This window comes from Patiria miniata, unplaced genomic scaffold (assembly GCF_015706575.1).
Source record: "Patiria miniata isolate m_02_andy unplaced genomic scaffold, ASM1570657v1 HiC_scaffold_9, whole genome shotgun sequence".
In the NCBI taxonomy this organism is placed as follows: domain Eukaryota; kingdom Metazoa; phylum Echinodermata; class Asteroidea; order Valvatida; family Asterinidae; genus Patiria; species Patiria miniata.
The window spans coordinates 22210296-22229767 of record NW_024037076.1 but is presented as its reverse complement, the minus strand read 5'-3'; the positions used below and the strand labels follow the sequence as shown (position 1 = coordinate 22229767).

The 19472-nt window shown below is 42.3% G+C and overlaps 1 protein-coding gene and 1 long non-coding RNA gene across 3 annotated transcripts in view; both read left to right on the top strand.

Annotated features, from left to right (window-relative positions):
* LOC119720056 (phosphatidylethanolamine N-methyltransferase-like) overlaps window positions 1–14755 on the top strand; it is a 49364-nt gene extending 34609 nt beyond the window's left edge. For both annotated transcript variants that reach the window (XM_038189575.1, XM_038189577.1), the window contains exons 5-7: window positions 3071–3216; window positions 4191–4302; window positions 14144–14755. In XM_038189575.1, the coding sequence (XP_038045503.1) occupies window positions 3071–3216; window positions 4191–4302; window positions 14144–14285 (400 nt within the window). In that variant the 3' untranslated portion in view covers window positions 14286–14755. The remainder of the gene's footprint in view (window positions 1–3070; window positions 3217–4190; window positions 4303–14143) is intronic.
* On the top strand, window positions 9757–14142 carry LOC119720057. Its single transcript, XR_005270049.1, has 2 exons — window positions 9757–12109; window positions 12248–14142. It is a non-coding gene; the product is annotated as an uncharacterized LOC119720057 (long non-coding RNA).
* Window positions 14756–19472: the final 4717 nt, after the last annotated feature.

The window sequence follows — 19472 nt, the reverse complement described above, 5'->3', positions numbered from 1 at the left end:
TTTGGTGTAAAGAATGCTGGTTTACCTGTGAGAGAGGAACAACTGGGTTCTGGGAAGTGTAAGGGGGTACCTCAATATTACTAGTGAAAATTTACTCGAAAGCGAACTGAAAGAATAAAAAAAAAGGAAAGGAACAAAATCAGTGTTTTGTTTCCACCAAATAATTATTGGCTCTTGCGTACGCTGTGGTAGAGGGATTGCTGGATGCGTGTTAGTTTTGTGTTTGTTGGGAAGGGGCATAATTGATACACGCAGCCAATGTTCGGTGTTAGAGTCAGATGCCTGGGATGGAGTATATGAGCCCTTTTCAGTCAGACTTGTGTTTTTTTTGAAAGAAGTGTTTTATTTAAATTAGAAAAATAGCAATTAATGATTTGGATTTTATAGCCCGTGATACTATGATGTCCCACCTGTTTTTAATGTTTTCTTTTTGTGAAGGGGGAAACAGCATATTTGCTGTGCTGTTTTGCACTTCAAAAGTCATTGTATGTTTCATTCTTTTTATTTTGCATTACCTCTCTATGCATATGATGGTAAAGAATATTTACATGGGGCCAGCAATTTTGCAATGATCAAGGCAAAGGGATTTCAGCTTTTTGATTTAATGTGTCGCAGTGTCTCCGTTGTTAAACAAAGTTGATCCGATTATGTACTTGGACGCTATAACAGAGCAGTAAATTCATGCATCCCTGTGTGCATGTTGTTTCATTCAAAATAAAGTATTACGTAACCTTTAGAAATCGGCCTTCACAACCACAAGGCTGTACCGATCAGTATACTTGTACTTCAAGTATAGTTCCCTTATGATTTGCACGTTCTCCTCATCCAGTTCTCTTCCTATATTGATCGGATTGAGATGTGTTAATCCTTGACCGAATCAGGTCATCCTTAATGTTTTTGTGCTGTTTATATGCCAAAATCGGCTGGGTTTCAAAGAGTGCATTCAGATATTCATTTTAATGTGCTGAGTATGGGGAAGTTAGTTCTTCAATTTTGTGATATGCCTTGCGTTGAAAAGTTGTTTTACCCAATGTAAAATAATAATATTCTTTGCATTTTTAACCGCAGCTGATTCTGGATATCTATTTAAAAGTGGCACACATTGGCTATGATGGTTAACAATGTCTTAAACTGTCAAGTGGCAGTTCCTGGTGTCGACGTTTTGGACATTTCAACAGTGTGCATAATTATAGTTATATTCATAAAGTGGATTTTTATTCTAATTAGTAACTATAGTATAAGGATTTAAAAAGGAAATTAAGCTTCCAACTTTTTTGCTGTAGTAAACAAATCAGCTGAAAACACCATGGTGTCAGATGTAGGGGACAGTGGGGCAATTTGCATTTTTTGGTTAAATTGACCTGGCGTCTAATCTCATGTCACACGTTCTGAAATGATAAATATGCTGCCCTCAGGTCGGTGTATCTTTGAAGAACATTTTCAAGCCATATGAAGCAAATAGCATACAAATGTAGCGTCCATTTGAACGAGTGAAAAGCAAATGAAAACTGGCTCAACTGACCCCACGGGTTGAACTATGCCACGGGGTAAGTTGATCATACTGTATATGGTAATAATTAAGGTGAAAAAAAAGATATCAAGCTCTTGATTGTCATCAAAGCGACAAATGATGCACACGCAATGTTTTGTCTTATTGACTAAAATGTGTATGACATGTTTTTAATGTCATCAAACTTTGCCAGAATTACTTAAGTTTTCAACACTTTGATAACAACGGGAAGAAATATAAAGAAATATTAAGTCAAATGGGTAAGTTAAATTATACCATAGTCAAACTAACACTCAAACTGGATGAACAAAAATGTTATTTTTTTTTTTAAACAACAACTTTTGTTATTCAAATATGGAATTGGGGCAAGTTGATCCATGGCTCAACTGCCCCATTTTTAGTGGCTTGACTTACCCCACCCTACTCTTTCATATTAATTAGTGTACCATATTTGACACATGCTCAGCACATACAAGTCTTCATGATAATAGCCCAATATATCCACTTATTTCATGCTGCCTATTGATTAGAACAACCTGTGAGTGTGAGGGTGCTTATCCTTTCTGAGAAATTCACTTTTGAAGATAAAATTGTTTTTTCCTTCAGACAACATGCACATTTAACTAAACTGGCCATTCACGCACATCAGAAAGGAATTACACGCACATCAGAAAGGAATTAATGAAGGAGGTCACAAATAGAGGGCAGTATTTTAATATTGTTGCTACTCATTGGCCAGATAGAGGGGGTGGCTCAACTTACCCCGCTCTCCTTTACTCAGCCAAATCGATTTTGTGTGTGTATCCATTTTATAACAAAAACTCTGTGATGCGTTTGGACATGGAGAAATGTTTTTTTTCTAGTTTTTGTAGTAGTTTTATCACCTACTAATAAATACACTTCATGGCAAAACATGTTTTTGTTTGAGTGTGACTTGCCAAAACAACAGTTATTATGGGTGTCGGAAGTGCAGTGTACATTTATTGGTGTTGGATGAACATGTCTTAAATTAAATTACAAAGTAGAAAGAATCAGTTTGAAAATTCTTTTGGCATAAAATAAATGAACCCTTTTCTCTGCCTTAAAAACAAGTTTTTGCCCTAGCAATGTGAAAACAAGCAGCCAAAATGCCTACAGAAATTCTGTAATGTTATCCCGAAGCATTTTTTATTTCTAAAGAAAGTACACTTATCCGTATTCCATCTCACTGGCATACACTCAAATAAATTAATTTGATACTACATGTATGTTTGAGGTTGTGATGCTTGTTTTTGTAGATTTCATACATTTCGCACTTTTCAGCCATGTCCTTTCACTTTTGCATGGAATTGCCCCAAGGTTTATTAGTGTACTATTTCCAATTTAGTAAACAAAGAACTTCAGTCTGATAATAACAAAACAACTGAAATGTGAAAATGAAGATTTATATTTCAAACGTACCGGTACAGGAGGGTGACCTTTTCAGATATTTAATGTCTGGAAGTGTCGGAAATGTAACCCACAAGATTTTGTCAGGAAAGTGTTCAAGACATTCTGGATTCCTTATTCTTTTGGGTACAGATACCAGTTGGCTATATATCATCAGCCTATATGGCATGGTTTGCAAGCACCTGCAATACACTACATGGGAGCTGTCCTTATTGGTCTTGGAGTGATCTTCACTCTGTGTAGTTTTTTTGCTCTTGGATTCTATGGAACATTTCTAGGTATGTACATGTACTGGGTAGTTAACTTGTTAAAGGTAGGGTTGTCATTTTATTCGTTTTGTTTGTTTGAAGCAACAAAGTGCTCAAAATCTAAAGAACGGTGTTTAACAACTAACCTGATGACCTTCAATTCAAAAGTTTTGGTGTAATGACCTGAAATACCTCAACAGAGCTGCGTTGTAATAATTGAAAACATGGAACAAATTTCGCAATAGAAATTATAGGCTTTCCTGCAAAGTTCTCAGAAAAGCCTTATTTTAGGTTCTGATTTCAGCTTTTCTGGCTTTGGCCGGAAACAACTTATTTTTTGGTTGTGAAATTTTGTTTGTTTGTTGGTTTTTCTGCAAACTTTGCTGAAAGCCTTATTTTGATGTACATTACAGGCTTTTTAATTATTATACTTTCATTCTATTTTCAGTTATTTAATTTTGAGTCATTTACATTATGGGTTGCATCTGCCATTGTGATGAAAATTGACAAGATGGTTGCACCTGCAAAAAAAGTACCATGCCAATGAAGTAATTTCAGACATGGAACCCAAAATGTTGCAAAATTGATTGTTGATGGATGTTTCGCTGAAAAGGGCCTGCTTTAAATTTTGCACTGAAAAAATAAAGATTGGTGGAACAATAGAGCATACAGAGTTTTTTATTTTATTTGATTTTAGGGGAGGGTTCAAAACGCATGTATGCACATTATACCAAGCTTTTTAAAATGTTAAATTTCTGTGAAAGCTTTTAGCACATAATCAGATGAAGTGAAACTTAACAAAATATCGTAATTAAAACATATTTGTTTGAAGCTGCTCTTGTTTTTAACCAGTGATAAGATTCAAAGTATTCATGCTTTCTTGGAAGTTGGCAGTCTTTGTATCATTCAATTAAAAAAACCAAAAACAAGTCATGTTCTGGGAAACAACTTTCTAAGAATTTGTTTTCATGAAAACAGTTTTCTTTTGTTTGTATAAACCATAGGTGATTATTTTGGTATTTTCTTGGAGCATCGTGTCAAACGATTTCCCTTCAATTTGATGGAGAATCCCATGTACTGGGGAACAGTAATGGAATACCTTGGATATGCCCTTTGGTAAGTAATTTATGAATAATTTGTTGTACCGATTGCATACAGTGTATTCTCTGAAAGCAATGGAAGTACTCAATCAAATTTTTTACTGGAAATGCATTCAAAGCTAAGGGAGAAATATCACACTTTAAATTCACGACAGCTAAAATTGATTGTGCTAGTTCTTTTTATCTAAGACATTGTTGTGTCTAAGTTCATCCTGTTTCTTGGCAGCCTGGCACTCAGCAACCTCCCGTCCAGTGGCCCCATGCCTGGCAGCCGAGCACCCAGTGGTGACACTCCAAGGAGCATTGCCCCTTACACCCTGTGCACAGCTGCCTTGCACTCCTTAGTTTCCCATGCTAGTTCTTTTTATGCTAGTTCTTTTTCTGGCAGCCTCGCACTAAGCAGCAGTGTGTCCCAGCAACCTCACACCCAGTGGGCCTGCAACCAGCGGTCTCATGCCTGATGATTAGCCCACATCCAGCAGCCCAGTAAGGTCCCCCAACCCGCATCCATCATTATCGTGCTCTTGTGCCAAACAGCTCCATACCCAGCGGTCAGCCGCAGCTACTTTGCGGTCCATGGCCCCATGCCCTGCAGCCTGTACCCAGCAACCCAGTACCCAGCAGCCCAGCACCCAGCACCCATCAGCCCTGTGCCGAGGGGTCTCCTGTTCCCAGCAGCCTCACGCCAAGTATTGCTACAGCTGAACCAAACCAAAACTCACCAAACTTAGCACTTCTGAACCGAACCGAACCGAACTGAAAAATAATAAAAACTTGCACCAAAGAATTATCAAGTCTACTTCACTCTACTTACCTGTAGAGCAATACTACTTATGCATATTCCCTATACCGGCAGGTATTTTACACTAAGAGTTTCATACACTAGCGTCTTCTGGCGTCCTACCCATAATACCACGCGGCAAGCGTGCCTTGTGAGCGTCCTCTTTTCTCTTAGCGGCAGGTCGGGTAAGACGTATACAAATACGCTCCGTATTTTCATCGTTTTTTGATACCCTTTTGCGCTTTTAAGAGAAGTATTTGATTAGAGAAAGTGTATGTAGAGTATAGTTTTGAATTATTGAGTGATTAGTTCATAATTATGAAGCGTTTGGGGAGAACTGATCTGTCACAAACTGGGGGGGAATTTCTCTCCCACGGGACGGACCAAGTTCTCGGGGGAGTCTGCCGTTAACGCTGCGTCGTTACCGCGGCAGCAGTCCCTCGTCCAGCACCCTCAGCCACTGCCGGCTGGGGGCGTTGGCAGTTCCGCCGACCAGTTAAAGGGACCTCGGTCTCCTTCTCCGGTCAATTCAAGTGGAACACCCAAACAAGAGGCTCGCTCCGCCAACGTTCCACCAAAACATACCTCCTGTGCCGGAGCGAAGCCTTAAAAGGGCCGACAGGGCAGGCGTGGCTCGGGTACGAGCGCCGCTTTAGCCTCCGGCCGTTCCCCGAGCGCGGGGCAGCCCAAGGGGACTGACCACCACGCTCCCTGCAGTGGGCTCTAGTCACCCGTGCCCTACCGACACTGTGCCGAGTACCACTGGTTGCTGGGACGGGCTGTTGCACGGGCTATTGGACCGACCAGCGTTCGCTCAGCCCACGGGGCCTGAAGCGCTGTCGGCCGGGTATGCTATGAGCGACGCGGAGCCAGTCGCCCGGGGGTATCCCGGCCCGACGGCCCCCATTCTTTCTCGCTCTGAGGGACCATTCTTGTCCTTGGATTTTTTCCGTTGTTCGGGGGTCCCGGTGCCCCAGGTGTCTTCTGACTTGTAGTCAGACACACCCTGGGGCCGTTCTTCAAAGAAGAGCAAAAAGAAGAAAGCGGATCGCCGATCACGCTGTTCTTCTTCAGATTCTGACTGCTCCTCTGACTGGTCCCACCGGGGCAAACGCTCCCGACGTGAGGACTCGATCTTGAGGTCTGATTTCCTGCAGGCATTTCAGTTGATTTCAGCTACGCTTTCAGCTATGTCTGCAGGCCATCAGGCGGGCCATAATGGCGGCTCCCCTGAAGCGGCGAACCACGCCCCACAACCCTTGGTCTTTGGTCTCGCCTCACAGTCTCCAGTCACCGGTCACGGTTGGGTGACCCATGAACAAAGGGACATACTGCACACAGTTAGCCGTGTTCCGTAGTCCCTCCCTGCAGTGAATGCTTCACAGTCATCATTCATCGGTCACAGTTGGGTGGCCCAAGCACAACGAGATATACCACACGTGGTTGATTGTACACCGGAGGCCCGGCCCACAGCGAACGCTTCATGTGTGTCGGCCATGGGCCACGGTTGGGTGGATCAGAGACAACGGGATCTACCGCACACAGTTATGTGCCGGGATCCCCGCCTGTGTTGAGTCTTCAACCATCGATGTCTATTGTCGCTGAGGGAGTTGCACAGCCACCACTGCATAGTTCTGTACAACTCGCCCCTCCAGACGGCTTTCGTTCACCGGAGTCAACTCGGCCCTCACAATCGGCTGATTCATCCGATGATGACGAAGAGCCAGACCAATTACAGCGGCTGTCCATCACCGAAACGGAACTCTGTTAGTGCAGAGGGACATGATACGGGTACTTCATGTCGGACATGATTGTTTGGCCAACTTCAGTGCCGTCCGACCCAATGAAACGCCTCTCCCTCAAGGGGGAGATTAACTCCCTCCTCAGGAAACGTGCAGTACGCACGCTCCCCCCGGGGGAGACGCGATTGGGCTTCATGTCGACCTTCTTCTTGGTACCCAAGAAGGAGGCCGGCATTTGGCGCACAATCTTAAATTTAAAGCCCCTCAACAAGTTCATTTGGCCAGGACATTTTCGCATGGACACACTCATAATAATACTGGAGTCGGTCCTCACACCAGCTTGGGGAGCCAGCCTAGATCTGAAGGACGCGTTCTTCCACGTTCCAATCAGACAAGACCATTGGAAATTCCTTCGCTTCCAGTATAATGATGTCCAATACGAGTTTATGGTGCTTCCTTTTGGCCTCTCAACCTCGCCCCAAGTCTTCACGCGAATAGTGAAGACAGTCGGGGCCGCACTACGAAAACAAGGGGTGATGATTTTCATGTACCTCGAAGACTGGATCATCATGGGTCCATCTCAGGTAGCCACGTCAGCGGAACCCAACCTGACATGGCGTCTTGCGTCAGACCTTGGTGTGCGCCTGATCCCTGAAGCAGGTTTTTGACAAAGAATCAGTCGGAGGATTTTTCACCTCGTGACATTTTTGTACCAGACATTAAATCCTTCTCGTCCATTTCTTGCGACAAGTTTTGTTGTCCGGTGCGGGCCCTGAAATGGTACGTTGATAAAACAAGGACACTTCGAATGGGACATTCCCAGCTGTTCATAACAACAACTCTGCCATACTGGCCGGACTCACGTGACATGATTGCTCGCTGACTGGTTATGGCCATCAAGTCGGAGGTGGACGCACCAATACCAGAGTCTGTTGGACCAGTCCATGCGCATGATGTCAGGGCAGCGTCCACTTCCCGGGCCTTCTTTAAGGGTGTCTCTATAAGGGATATCACACAGGCAGCATGTTGGAAGACAACCAACACCTTCACTGAGTGCTACTTGAAAGATGTTCTCCAGACGGAGGGCAGAGCAGGGAGAGCAGTGCTGAGAGCGGCTAGCCGAGCCTCATCACGCAATTTCTGACTCGTTTTTTTGTTAGCAAAAGATAATCATTTGAACATCATTTATCGAGGTTGGAGTCATTGAAGCAGCTACTCTGAGCTAAAGGCCAAGGGTTCGAACCCGCTTAAGGGCCCCCACAAAAAAATTGGATTATAGATGCTCTGTGGTGTGATCTGAGGCAATTCCTGACCACTTTAGCCAATATTTACTTGGCAAAAAATAATAATTTGAACATCATTTTCGAGGTTGAGGTCATTGAATCAATTATTTTGAGCTATAAGTGTGGGGTTCGGGGCCTGCTTACGGGCACTGAAAAACTTTGGATTCTAGATGCTCTGTGGTGCAATCTGAGGCAGTTTCATTTTAATTTTTTTTATTGGCTTTTTCGCAAATTTGCGAAAAAGCCTTTCTTTTTGTTCTCATTTTTTTTCTTTCCTCTTCTTCTTCTTCTTCTTCTTCTTCTTCTTCTTCTTTTTGTCGCCTAAATCCATAGACTTTGTACACGTTTTTTTCTCTGTGCCACTGTTGGCATTAATCTTTGTCATACATCATTCAAAGTTACTACAGGCATAGTCCCTATGGCAGAGTTGTATGCCAAAGAGTGACGTCATCATGACGTTACCATGGGTCACGTGACGTCATCACAAACGTGCATATTTTGAAGTCCTATTTCTACAGAACTGTAAGTCCGATTGGGTTATAACTCGGTATGTAGGTAGACCGGGATGTGTTATAGGTAAAAATTGAGGTGACGTCATGATGAAGTCATCGTGCGATTTTATATGATTTTTTGAATTTTTGGACCTTTAAGCCATATCTCACGAACGCAGCATGCAAAATTCAAAATTCTTTTTGTATTATGTTTGTTAGGTAACAGGTATATGTACAAAATTTGGTAAAATGTGTGACGTCATCATGACGTCATCAAAAATGCGATTTAAAAAAAAACATACAAGGGAAAGTCTGATCGTCATGAAACTTGGTAGATAGCTAGATAATAGTACTAGTATGCAAAATCCGAAATGATGTCACCATGACGTCACCGCATGATTTTTTATGATTTTTTGTATTATTTACAAATTCATTCCCCTTCCAAAATTAAACACTTCCTTTCGTTGCATTGACTTCAAGCTTGGTACAAATCAAGACCACAATGCAAAAATGTGCATTGACAAGTGTTATCAAGATGACATTATCGTAAGGCATGTGACGTCATCATAAAGGTGCATTTTTTTAAAGTCGCATATTGAGAATGGTTCAAAATTGCGTATGAACCTAGGCCAATACGTCTGATTTAATATGGATTTATTTCTTTTTGATGATAATATATCTCACATACGCTACATGCTAAATTAAAAAAAATTGTACCGTATAATTTGAAACGTTGTACATGCATAGTATAGGACGTGTTATTGATAAAAAAAAAATAGCGTCATGCGAAAAAAGCCCTATGTTCTGTTGCAAACAGACATAGATCTCTAGTTTTATTTCTTTCTGGTAATGAAACCAAGGATTCCTCAAAAGTACCCTAAGCACTGTAGCTCGAAAGCCTGAAGAAACCTGTAGAGAGAAGACAATGAGAAGAAGTTAAAGTTTTAGAGGTGGGAGGAAAAACCCAGAGGAATAATCTGAGGAAAACCCATGGAATCAGGTAGGGACTGAAAACCAAATCCACATATTGGCCCAGGCGGGATTCGAACCCGGGTCACAGCAGTGGAAGCGAGGAAAGTACTGCTATGCCAACCTGACTCCCCGACCACTTAAACCAATATTTTCTGACCACTTAAACCAATATTTTCTTAGCAAAAGATATGTAGTACATAATAGGGCCCTGTAAATGAGACACACGAGTACAAAAATCTGGGGGGGGGGGACATTTGATATTGTGACCCCCATCCTTGACGCCCATGCGTTATGGGTACCTTCAGGAGTGAGGCCTTACACAACATAACAGGTTGCTGGTTGCTGACTCCTGTTACATGGCTTTTTACCAGGCCGTTTCCCTGAGGCTTCACAAAGGCTGCAAGTAACTCACGCCCTGCCTAACTAGCGAAGTTTCACACAGTTTGCAAGCATACGACCATTATTTAACGTTACACTTTGCACAGGCTGCAAGTAGCTCACAGTGTACTGAGCAAATGAGACTTTGCACAGGCTGCAAGTAGCTCACAGCATACTGAGCGAGTGAGACTTTGCACAGGCTGCAAGTAGCTCACACCGTACTGAGCGAGTGAGACTTTGCACAGGCTGCAAGTAGCTCACAGTGTACTGAGCGAATGAGACTTTGCACAGGCTGCAAGTAGCTCACACCGTACTGAGCAAGTGAGACTTTGCACTGGCTGCAAGTAGCTCACACCGTACTGAGCAAGTGAGACTTTGCACAGGCTGCAAGTAGCTCACACCGTACTGAGCGAGTGAGACTTTGCACAGGCTGCAAGTAGCTCACACCGTACTGAGCGAGTGAGACTTTGCACAGGCTGCAAGTAGCTCACACCGTACTGAGCGAGTGAGACTTTGCACAGGCTGCAAGTAGCTCACAGTGTACTGAGCGAATGAAACTTTGCACAGGCTGCAAGTAGCTCACACCGTACTGAGCAAGTGAGACTTTGCACAGGCTGCAAGTAGCTCACACCGTACTGAGCAAGTGAGACTTTGCACAGGCTGCAAGTAGCTCACACCGTACTGAGCGAGTGAGACTTTGCACAGGCTGCAAGTAGCTCACACCGTACTGAGCGAGTGAGACTTTGCACAGGCTGCAAGTAGCTCACACCGTACTGAGCAAGTGAGACTTTGCACAGGCTGCAAGTAGCTCACACCGTACTGAGCGAGTGAGACTTTGCACAGGCTGCAAGTAGCTCACACCGTACTGAGCGAGTGAGACTTTGCACAGGCTGCAAGTAGCTCACACCGTACTGAGCAAGTGAGACTTTGCACAGGCTGCAAGTAGCTCCACCGTACTGAGCGAGTGAGACTTTGCACAGGCTGCAAGTAGCTCACAGTGTACTGAGCGAATGAGACTTTGCACAGGCTGCAAGTAGCTCACACCGTACTGAGCAAGTGAGACTTTGCACAGGCTGCAAGTAGCTCACACCGTACTGAGCAAGTGAGACTTTGCACAGGCTGCAAGTAGCTCACACCGTACTGAGCGAGTGAGACTTTGCACAGGCTGCAAGTAGCTCACACCGTACTGAGCGAGTGAGACTTTGCACAGGCTGCAAGTAGCTCACACCGTACTGAGCGAGTGAGACTTTGCACAGGCTGCAAGTAGCTCACACCGTACTGAGCGAGTGAGACTTTGCACAGGCTGCAAGTAGCTCACACCGTACTGAGCGAGTGAGACTTTGCACAGGCTGCAAGTAGCTCACAGTGTACTGAGCAAATGAGACTTTGCACAGGCTGCAAGTAGCTCACAGTGTACTGAGCAAGTGAGACTTTGCACAGGCTGCAAGTAGCTCACACCGTACTGAGCAAGTGAGACTTTGCACAGGCTGCAAGTAGCTCACAGCATACTGAGCGAGTGAGACTTTGCATAGGCTGCAAGTAGCTCACAGCATACTGAGCAAATGAGACTTTGCACAGGCTGCAACTAGCTCACACCGTACTGAGCGAATGAGACTTTGCACAGGCTGCAAGTAGCTCACACCGTACTGAGCGAGTGAGACTTTGCACAGGCTGCAAGTAGCTCACACCGTACTGAGCGAGTGAGACTTTGCACAGGCTGCAAGTAGCTCACACCGTACTGAGCGAGTGAGACTTTGCACAGGCTGCAAATAGCTCACACCGTACTGAGCGAGTGAGACTTTGCATAGGCTGCAAGTAGCTCACACCGTACTGAGCGAGTGAGACTTTGCACAGGCTGCAACTAGCTCACACCGTACTGAGCGAATGAGACTTTGCACAGGCTGCAAGTAGCTCACACCGTACTGAGCGAGTGAGACTTTGCACAGGCTGCAAGTAGCTCACATCGTACTGAGCGAATGAGACTTTGCACAGGCTGCAAGTAGCTCACACCGTACTGAGCAAGTGAGACTTTGCACAGGCTGCAAGTAGCTCACAGTGTACTGAGCAAATGAGACTTTGCACAGGCTGCAAGTAGCTCACACCGTACTGAGCGAGTGAGACTTTGCACAGGCTGCAAGTAGCTCACAGCGTACTGAGCGAGTGAGACTTTGCACAGGTTGCAAGTAGCTCACACCGTACTGAGCGAATGAGACTTTGCACAGGCTGCAAGTAGCTCACACCGTACTGAGCAAGTGAGACTTTGCACAGGCTGCAAGTAGCTCACAGCGTACTGAGCGAATGAGACTTTGCACAGGCTGCAAGTTACTCTTTAACCAGCAGTTTCGTGAGGCACAGGGAAGTGTCCCACAAGTAGCAAGCCGCTTACCCCCTATGTATGCTACCATTTATACCGGTACCTACGCCACAAATTACCAACCTGTCAGCGTGATATTTCCCTACTTAGCAAATCCCTTGGAGCCATTGAATCAGCTATTCTGAGCATAAGAATCAAATGTAGGCTACATTTCTTTATTCAGGACGAAAATAGATGGGACGGGGGGGGGGGGGGGACTTGTCAGCAGATGAGAGGACCCAATACCTTGCCACGCCTACTGTTGCTAATGACGTGCATGATCAAATTGCAGCCAACTCTGGTCACAGGGCCTCGACTGCATTCCTGTTTCCAAATGCTGCCCATAACCACAACGAACAGGCACTCCAACCATTCACAGCACCGCTTGTTTGGCTATAACCCACACAGGGTTTTCACTCATGTCAAACTGATTCCACCATTCAGCCGACATGCTTGGCTCCATCTTTTACTGTCTGGACAACTCACTAGGAGCAGTTCTCAGTTAGCTTATACCTGGTACTCAAATTTGACGTCACAGCATAGAGAAACGACTGGCAGCAATTCTTGATGCCATATTTCTGCCAACCGATGGAGCTCACAAGCGTCTGAAGTCCCTTCCTTTCCAAGGGCAAAACCTCTTTGCTGGCCAGTTTCAGACTAGCAGGCAGGCTGAAGCTGATCGTATAAAGGCTTCGGAAAGATCAATTTGGCGAAGGTTTGTCCAAAACTGGGTCTTTCAACAACAATAGCTCTTTTCCACTGTTCTGGGACTACCTGTTCAGCGAATGATGAATTGATGATGTGTGTCAGGGGTTTAGCAAACTCGTAAGAATCCTCACGGATAAATCTGGCTGGAATGTTATAGGGACCACATGCCTTTGACTTCATTATTTTGTTCAGTTTACGGAATACATCCCACGGCTGAACTTCTGGAATTGATTGCGATGGCAAATAAGACGGAAGAGGTGCCCTGTCGAGTGGGTCAATATCATCGCTCACTGCAATGAATTTCGAGCATATCGCTTGAGCAATGGACTTGTGGTTTTCTGGTTCAACATTTTCACAGCTATTTGTCGTTTTGTTCTAGCACTGGTTGTCATCATGTGGATTTCACAAAACCAGGCTGCTGGATTGGATCGCTTGAGGCGTTGAACTCTGAGGGTGTAGTGTCTCTCTTTGGCGAGTCTAATCTCGCATTTGACCTCGTTCGTATTGCCAAAGTACTGTCTTATGCGTATGAAAAGCTCCCTGACATTTCTGCACGAGTCCAAAGCTTATATAGCGTACACCCCATGTGCTTATGTCATTTTGAAAAAAAATTGGAGTCCAACCCCCCCCCCCCCCCCCACATTGTTTGAATTTACGGAGGCCGGGTGAAAAAAGAAACGTCTGCCATTTTTGCATGTAGGATTTGTCTGCCTGATTTAGGTGAACACTTTCTAGTTGAAATTTCTCAGACAATAAGAATAAATAAGACTGGAAATAAAAATGGGACGCTGCTTCGTAGCTGACTGTAGTCATCACTCAGAACACAACGGATTCTGTTATGTTTTCTTTTCCAATGGATAAAAATAAATACACAGTGCATATCGCTACGTTACGTTAGTCCAGGTTTGTGTGGATACATCACCCCAGGCAATGCGTGACCTTGGCGGCGTATGACATAAACCAGTTGTTCTACGGCATATATAGGGCTGTTAACAAAACATGTTATTTCATATTTACCCCTGATCTTTGGGCCCATTAAATATTCCTATATACTATATTCCTGTTTTGAATTGATGAACAAAAATTCCATTTCTATGTAATTATCAATTGAAGTATAATAAACTGATTGCCATTTCTTTGTGCTTTCAGGTTTGGACCAAGTCCGGCTGGTTTACTTCTTACATTGCTGTTAGCAATATGCTATAAAATTGCAATTTTGATTGAAGGGCCTTATACAGAGAAAGTATACTCCACTTATGTCGTTGAAATTGAGGACAAGAAACATCAGTGATTGGTACTGTAACCCTCCAAAACCTAGTCTAATGATCCACCCTGTTTTTGAAGCAGTTCAATTAATAGGTTATTGAGTACAGATTGCTTTGGTTTCTTGTTCAGAGTTAGATTGGTGGATTTAGGATGGCAATTTAAATTCTGGGGTATGGGAAGTTAAACATGATACTAAATCAATGAGCTAATACTTTAAGGATCATGCTTTTGTTTTAACTTCCAACCCCTCACAAAAATGATGTTGCTTTTACTGAACAATAATAATCCAGTGTCACTATTCTTACAAATGAAATAATTTTCGTTATGACATACAGGGTGAGTCAAAAAAGCGGAACCCAAACCCCCAAAATTATATTTCATATTTAAAAAAAGTAGCTTATGAAATTGGCTTTCCAGTCATTATTATTATCTTAACAGCGAAGAAAGTAAACATAATTAATATATTTGTTGATAAAGTGTTGGGAGAAAACTGTCGGGGGGGGGGGGGGGGGGGGGGGGAAGGAAACAACTTGGGGGGGGGGGGAGGGGGGAAATGCCCCCCCCCAACACAAATATGTCCCACATACCAGCCAATTAAACATATCTCATTTGTATATTTGTTTTGATAAGACATTTTATCATTACAATAAATGATCAAATGCTTTACTCTCAGAATTTCTCAGTTGGTGTTTTAATTCACTCATATGTGAAACAATGCCTAAGAAATTGCCACAGACTCACACTTGTATATCAAACATCAAATTAATTGACTGAGTGTATATTACAGTTCACAATAAAAGATAAGCTGTGATACATACAATTTACTTACAAGCTTTGCTAATGAAGTCCCTTTGTAGACTTCCACTGTATGGAGACACACTGTACATGCATGCCTATATGTTTCATGTGTAAAGATTTACTGCACAAAATGCCATTGCAAATTTGTTGCAACACAAGATCCCAAGCTGATCAAGAGCAGCCAATCAACTGCTGAGTTGGCAAACTTTTTCATGAATATGCATTACCTGTTGGTAGTACTATGCAGGCCGTGTGTGTACGTGTTCATCTTTTCAAACTGTGGACGAAAAATACCAGAGAACAAAAGAGAACAATATCGTCCACGATTCCCAGCATACGTCCGCGATTGGGGTTGTGTACAAAACCTATGGGAGTCTTCCTAAAAAGAGTACAAACAAAAGAGGGACATTAGGACGTCCACGATCGACGGTGAACACACGTTTGTGTGTGTGTGTGTAAAGCTGTGAGTGAAGTTCCAAGTCACAAAAGGACAATGCACTTAGTGGCCTGCCTAGACAATTCTTGCATCTTTACTGCGTATTTTTGCATCACTGAAAATCAATAACCTGGTAACAGTACATTGTGTATGCCTGCGTTTGTTTATGGTGTAAATCAAGGACACACACGTGCTACATCATCGGTGAATCGAGGACAGGAACCAAATCGAGAACAACCTCCATTAGAAAATGTGTACAAATCCAATGAGAGCTGTTACGAAAAAGTTAGCAAAGGAAAAGGGAAGAGGAACAAAAGAAAATCCTCGATTTACACCATAAAGAAACGTGCTAGTGTGTGTGGATGGGTAAAGGTTTTTCTTGCACAAATGGCAACACACAATTGGGTAGAAAATAGAAGATTATGCACACTTTTAGCTTCTCAGGTAGGAAACTTTTTCATGTCTGTACAGTATTTAACAGCTTTCTGTCCATGCAAGTATGTACAGAATTTGGTCAGGATTTCTTGTCAAAAGTGCAATTTCAATTTTTGTGAAAAAGACAGAATTGTAAACAGGATCCAATGTTAATTTATGCATCTGTGTCAGCCAATCAAATAAAGTTTGGACCAATAAGAACTTATGTTACATAAAACTTGCAGCCTATGGGGCAGCTTCTTATTCTGATGGCTGGTTTTATTGGGAAAAGAAAGTGCAACTTTGTGCTCACTTTGTCACAGCCCTTTGTGTAAAGCACAACGGGAAAAATTTACTTGTAACTTGCCCACCTCCACCCCATCACTTCCATTCAAAGGACACTTTTGTGGGACAGATATAAGCAGTACTGCTTTTTGCCGTAGGATTTAAAATCTAGTGCCTTATCTAATATCTAATTGCATTGGTTTCCTGGCTGTCTATCATAAGCCATTATTCCTCCTGCTGGTTAAGGGGAAGATCCTACCTGTATTTGTCTGGTGTGCCCATCAGGGTCTGGCATGCCCTATGTACCAGGGTCGTGTGCCCTAATATTCAAGGTATGGTGTGACCTATATACCGTGGGCCCCAGTGTGCCCTCTTCATGGCTGGGTCTGGTCAACCTAGGGGGTCTGGTGTGGAACCACTATATTGTATTTATTTGCCAGTTTGCCCATGGTATCTGGCAAATGCAAAATGTTGTGTTGAATAAAAAAGAGCTGTGGAATAATTACAAACAACTTCTGTGTGTGTGTTGCATATTATATCAGTCTGAGAATAATTACTACATATTTTTAATATTTCTTTAATTTTGGTCCAGATCATTCTGACTTGCCCTGTAGTGTGCTGTTTACTACATTTGTAATAAGTGGTCCTAACAGGAATATGTTAGGCGCTGTGATCTTGGTAGAGCGCGTTATAAATATTCTGTATTATTATTATTACTATTATTATCGATAAAGTAAATGTCCAATTTTATAAATACAAATACCAGCGCTAGAACTTAAAGGGAATATACAAGATTAGCTTTTGCCATAATTTTCATAAAATGGATGGTTTTGGGGCTAGTATTTTACAGCAAATATTGTTTCACTGACTTTTTTGCTGGTGTGGTTGCTAGAACCCCCCCCCCCAAAAAAAAATCATGTTCCTGTAGTCTGGTTCCCTGACCCCAAGGTCAGCAAACCAGTCTTGCTGGACTATTGCACCCTTTCACGGGTGTGTAACCAATTGCAATCAAAATGTGGACTGACTACATTTGGTAAATTTGGGGCAGTAGTTAAAAAAAGTCGTTTGTTTTTCCAAAGCTGGTCGGCCGACCAGCGTTGGAAATTGATACAAAAATACCACTTTTCTTGAAAATGTCAGCACACCAGGTGCCACTATTCTACAGGATGCTTTAGACTGTGAGTTACTAACAGTCCGGTAAGGTATTTCAAAATAATTTGCAAGTTTTGTTTTTTGATGTTTGCAAATGTTGTATATTCCCTTTAATAAGAAAACCTATGTACAAGATGAAATTTAACAGTTTATTTTAATGTTGCAATGCATCTGGAATGGCACACTAAGATGTTCAGTTCAACTTTCAAAAAAATGTACGTCATGTCCCTGACATTTCACTGTTAAAGGGAATATACATCATTTGCTTTTGCTGTAATTTTCAGAAATGGATGGAATTGGGGGGTTGGAAATATAAAGCAAATATAGTTACACTGACTTTTTGGAGGTTTTGGGTTCGAAAGTGCTATAAAAACCAAGAAAAACGATCATTTTCCTGTAGTCTGGTCCCCTGACTCCATATAAGAAGAAACAGAGCAGTTTACATACATTGGGGAATTGTAAGGTCAGGGAACCAGTCTAGCTGGCTCGTACCCGTTCATAGGTTTGTAATCGATTGCAAACAAGTGCAATGGTCAATTGGGGCCAGTATTTGAAAAAAAAGCCAGTTGTTTCCAACGCTGATCGGCTGATCAGCGTTGGAAATTGATACAAAAATACCACTTTTCTTGAAAATGACAGTATACCAGGTGCCATAATTTTACAGGATGCTTTAGACTGTCATTTACCAACATCCTATTAAGGTATTTTGCAAAAACTTGGTAGTTTTATTTTTCGATGTTTGCAAATGTTGTATATTCCCTTTAATATGCAAAAGTGGCTGAGTAAAATATTTTAATGAAAATAAAGAAGTCATCCAAATACATAATGAAATCTATATTGTCAGCTTGAAAAGAAAAGGTAGGGATTTTAGAATACGAGCAAAGATGACCTTCCTTAAGTAGCTTCCATAGTAGATCCTTCACTCATGTTCAGTGTTCCATTATTTCATGAACAGGTCAAGTTCCTCAAATATTGTGTAGCTAGTGATTTGGAAAACTTCTCTAATTTGTAAGAGCAGATTATCTTATTTAGAAAAAAAAACCTCTTTGGCAGTTTTAAAGTCAATAAAACCATGCAGAATACACACAGTTTACCAGATGTGTGTAAAATTTCTTTATTCGTGTGAAATTTTATGGACAGAACTTTTTTTGGATAGCTCACGTAAAGATAAACTCAACTCGGGTGAACATTCTCACCCATGAACGTGCCGCTCCTCTATGTTGATCTTTACATAAGATAAGTTTCTAAGTCATTTTTTTTGTAAATACAAGAATTTTCTGCTATGAGGCCCCTATGTTGTGACAGCCTGAATGTTTTGGTAATTGGTGTGCGGTGTGACATGCACACTCCTTAGGGGGGGGGGGGGGAAACAATACCTACCTTCTGCTGTGCAAACTATACGCAGTCTTTGAAAAGGATCGGAGGGAATGTATGCGAGGTGCATGAGGTGATAAACTGTGGCAGCACTGGCTTTACAACAATGTCCTTTTTGTAACTTGCTAACCCATACTTCTTGTGAAATGAAGGGTATGTAAAATGCGGAAAGTAAAAAATAAAAATGTTCAGGATTAATATTTGTATGACTATGTCTTGAGCTTGTTTACAGAATATAAAAATAACAAAACTATTTTTAAAGTTACGTTCCCTGCGCTAGTTTCATCCTGAACAATATATTCCTTTTCTAAATGGCTATTGTCTAGCAATACAAACGGTTGTTCACTTTGAAACTAGACATCGACTGAAAAAAAAATGGCCTTATATTGAAGTAATTCTTTACAATTTCTAATTATTGGCTGCCAGAGAATAATTCTCACGGTAAGCTGGTTCCCGCCCCGCAATTGGTATCAATAATATATGGACCGGGAGCTAGTCTGATCGCAAAGCAGATCTCTTAGTGGCCAAAAACAAACCCCTTTTTTTCAGAGGGTTGTGGACGTCCAAGAAGTCCAAAAGGAGGTTTTTTTTGGTTGGAATAAAACGGGTACACAAGTTGAAAATTTATTGATAGGAAAAACAATTGAATATGTTTAAGAGCACAGGAAATGCAACTTTAAGTAATGGCATTTAATTAAAAGCTTAACGTGTTATGTTTTCTAAATTATTTGCCAGGCTTAATCTTCATTATTA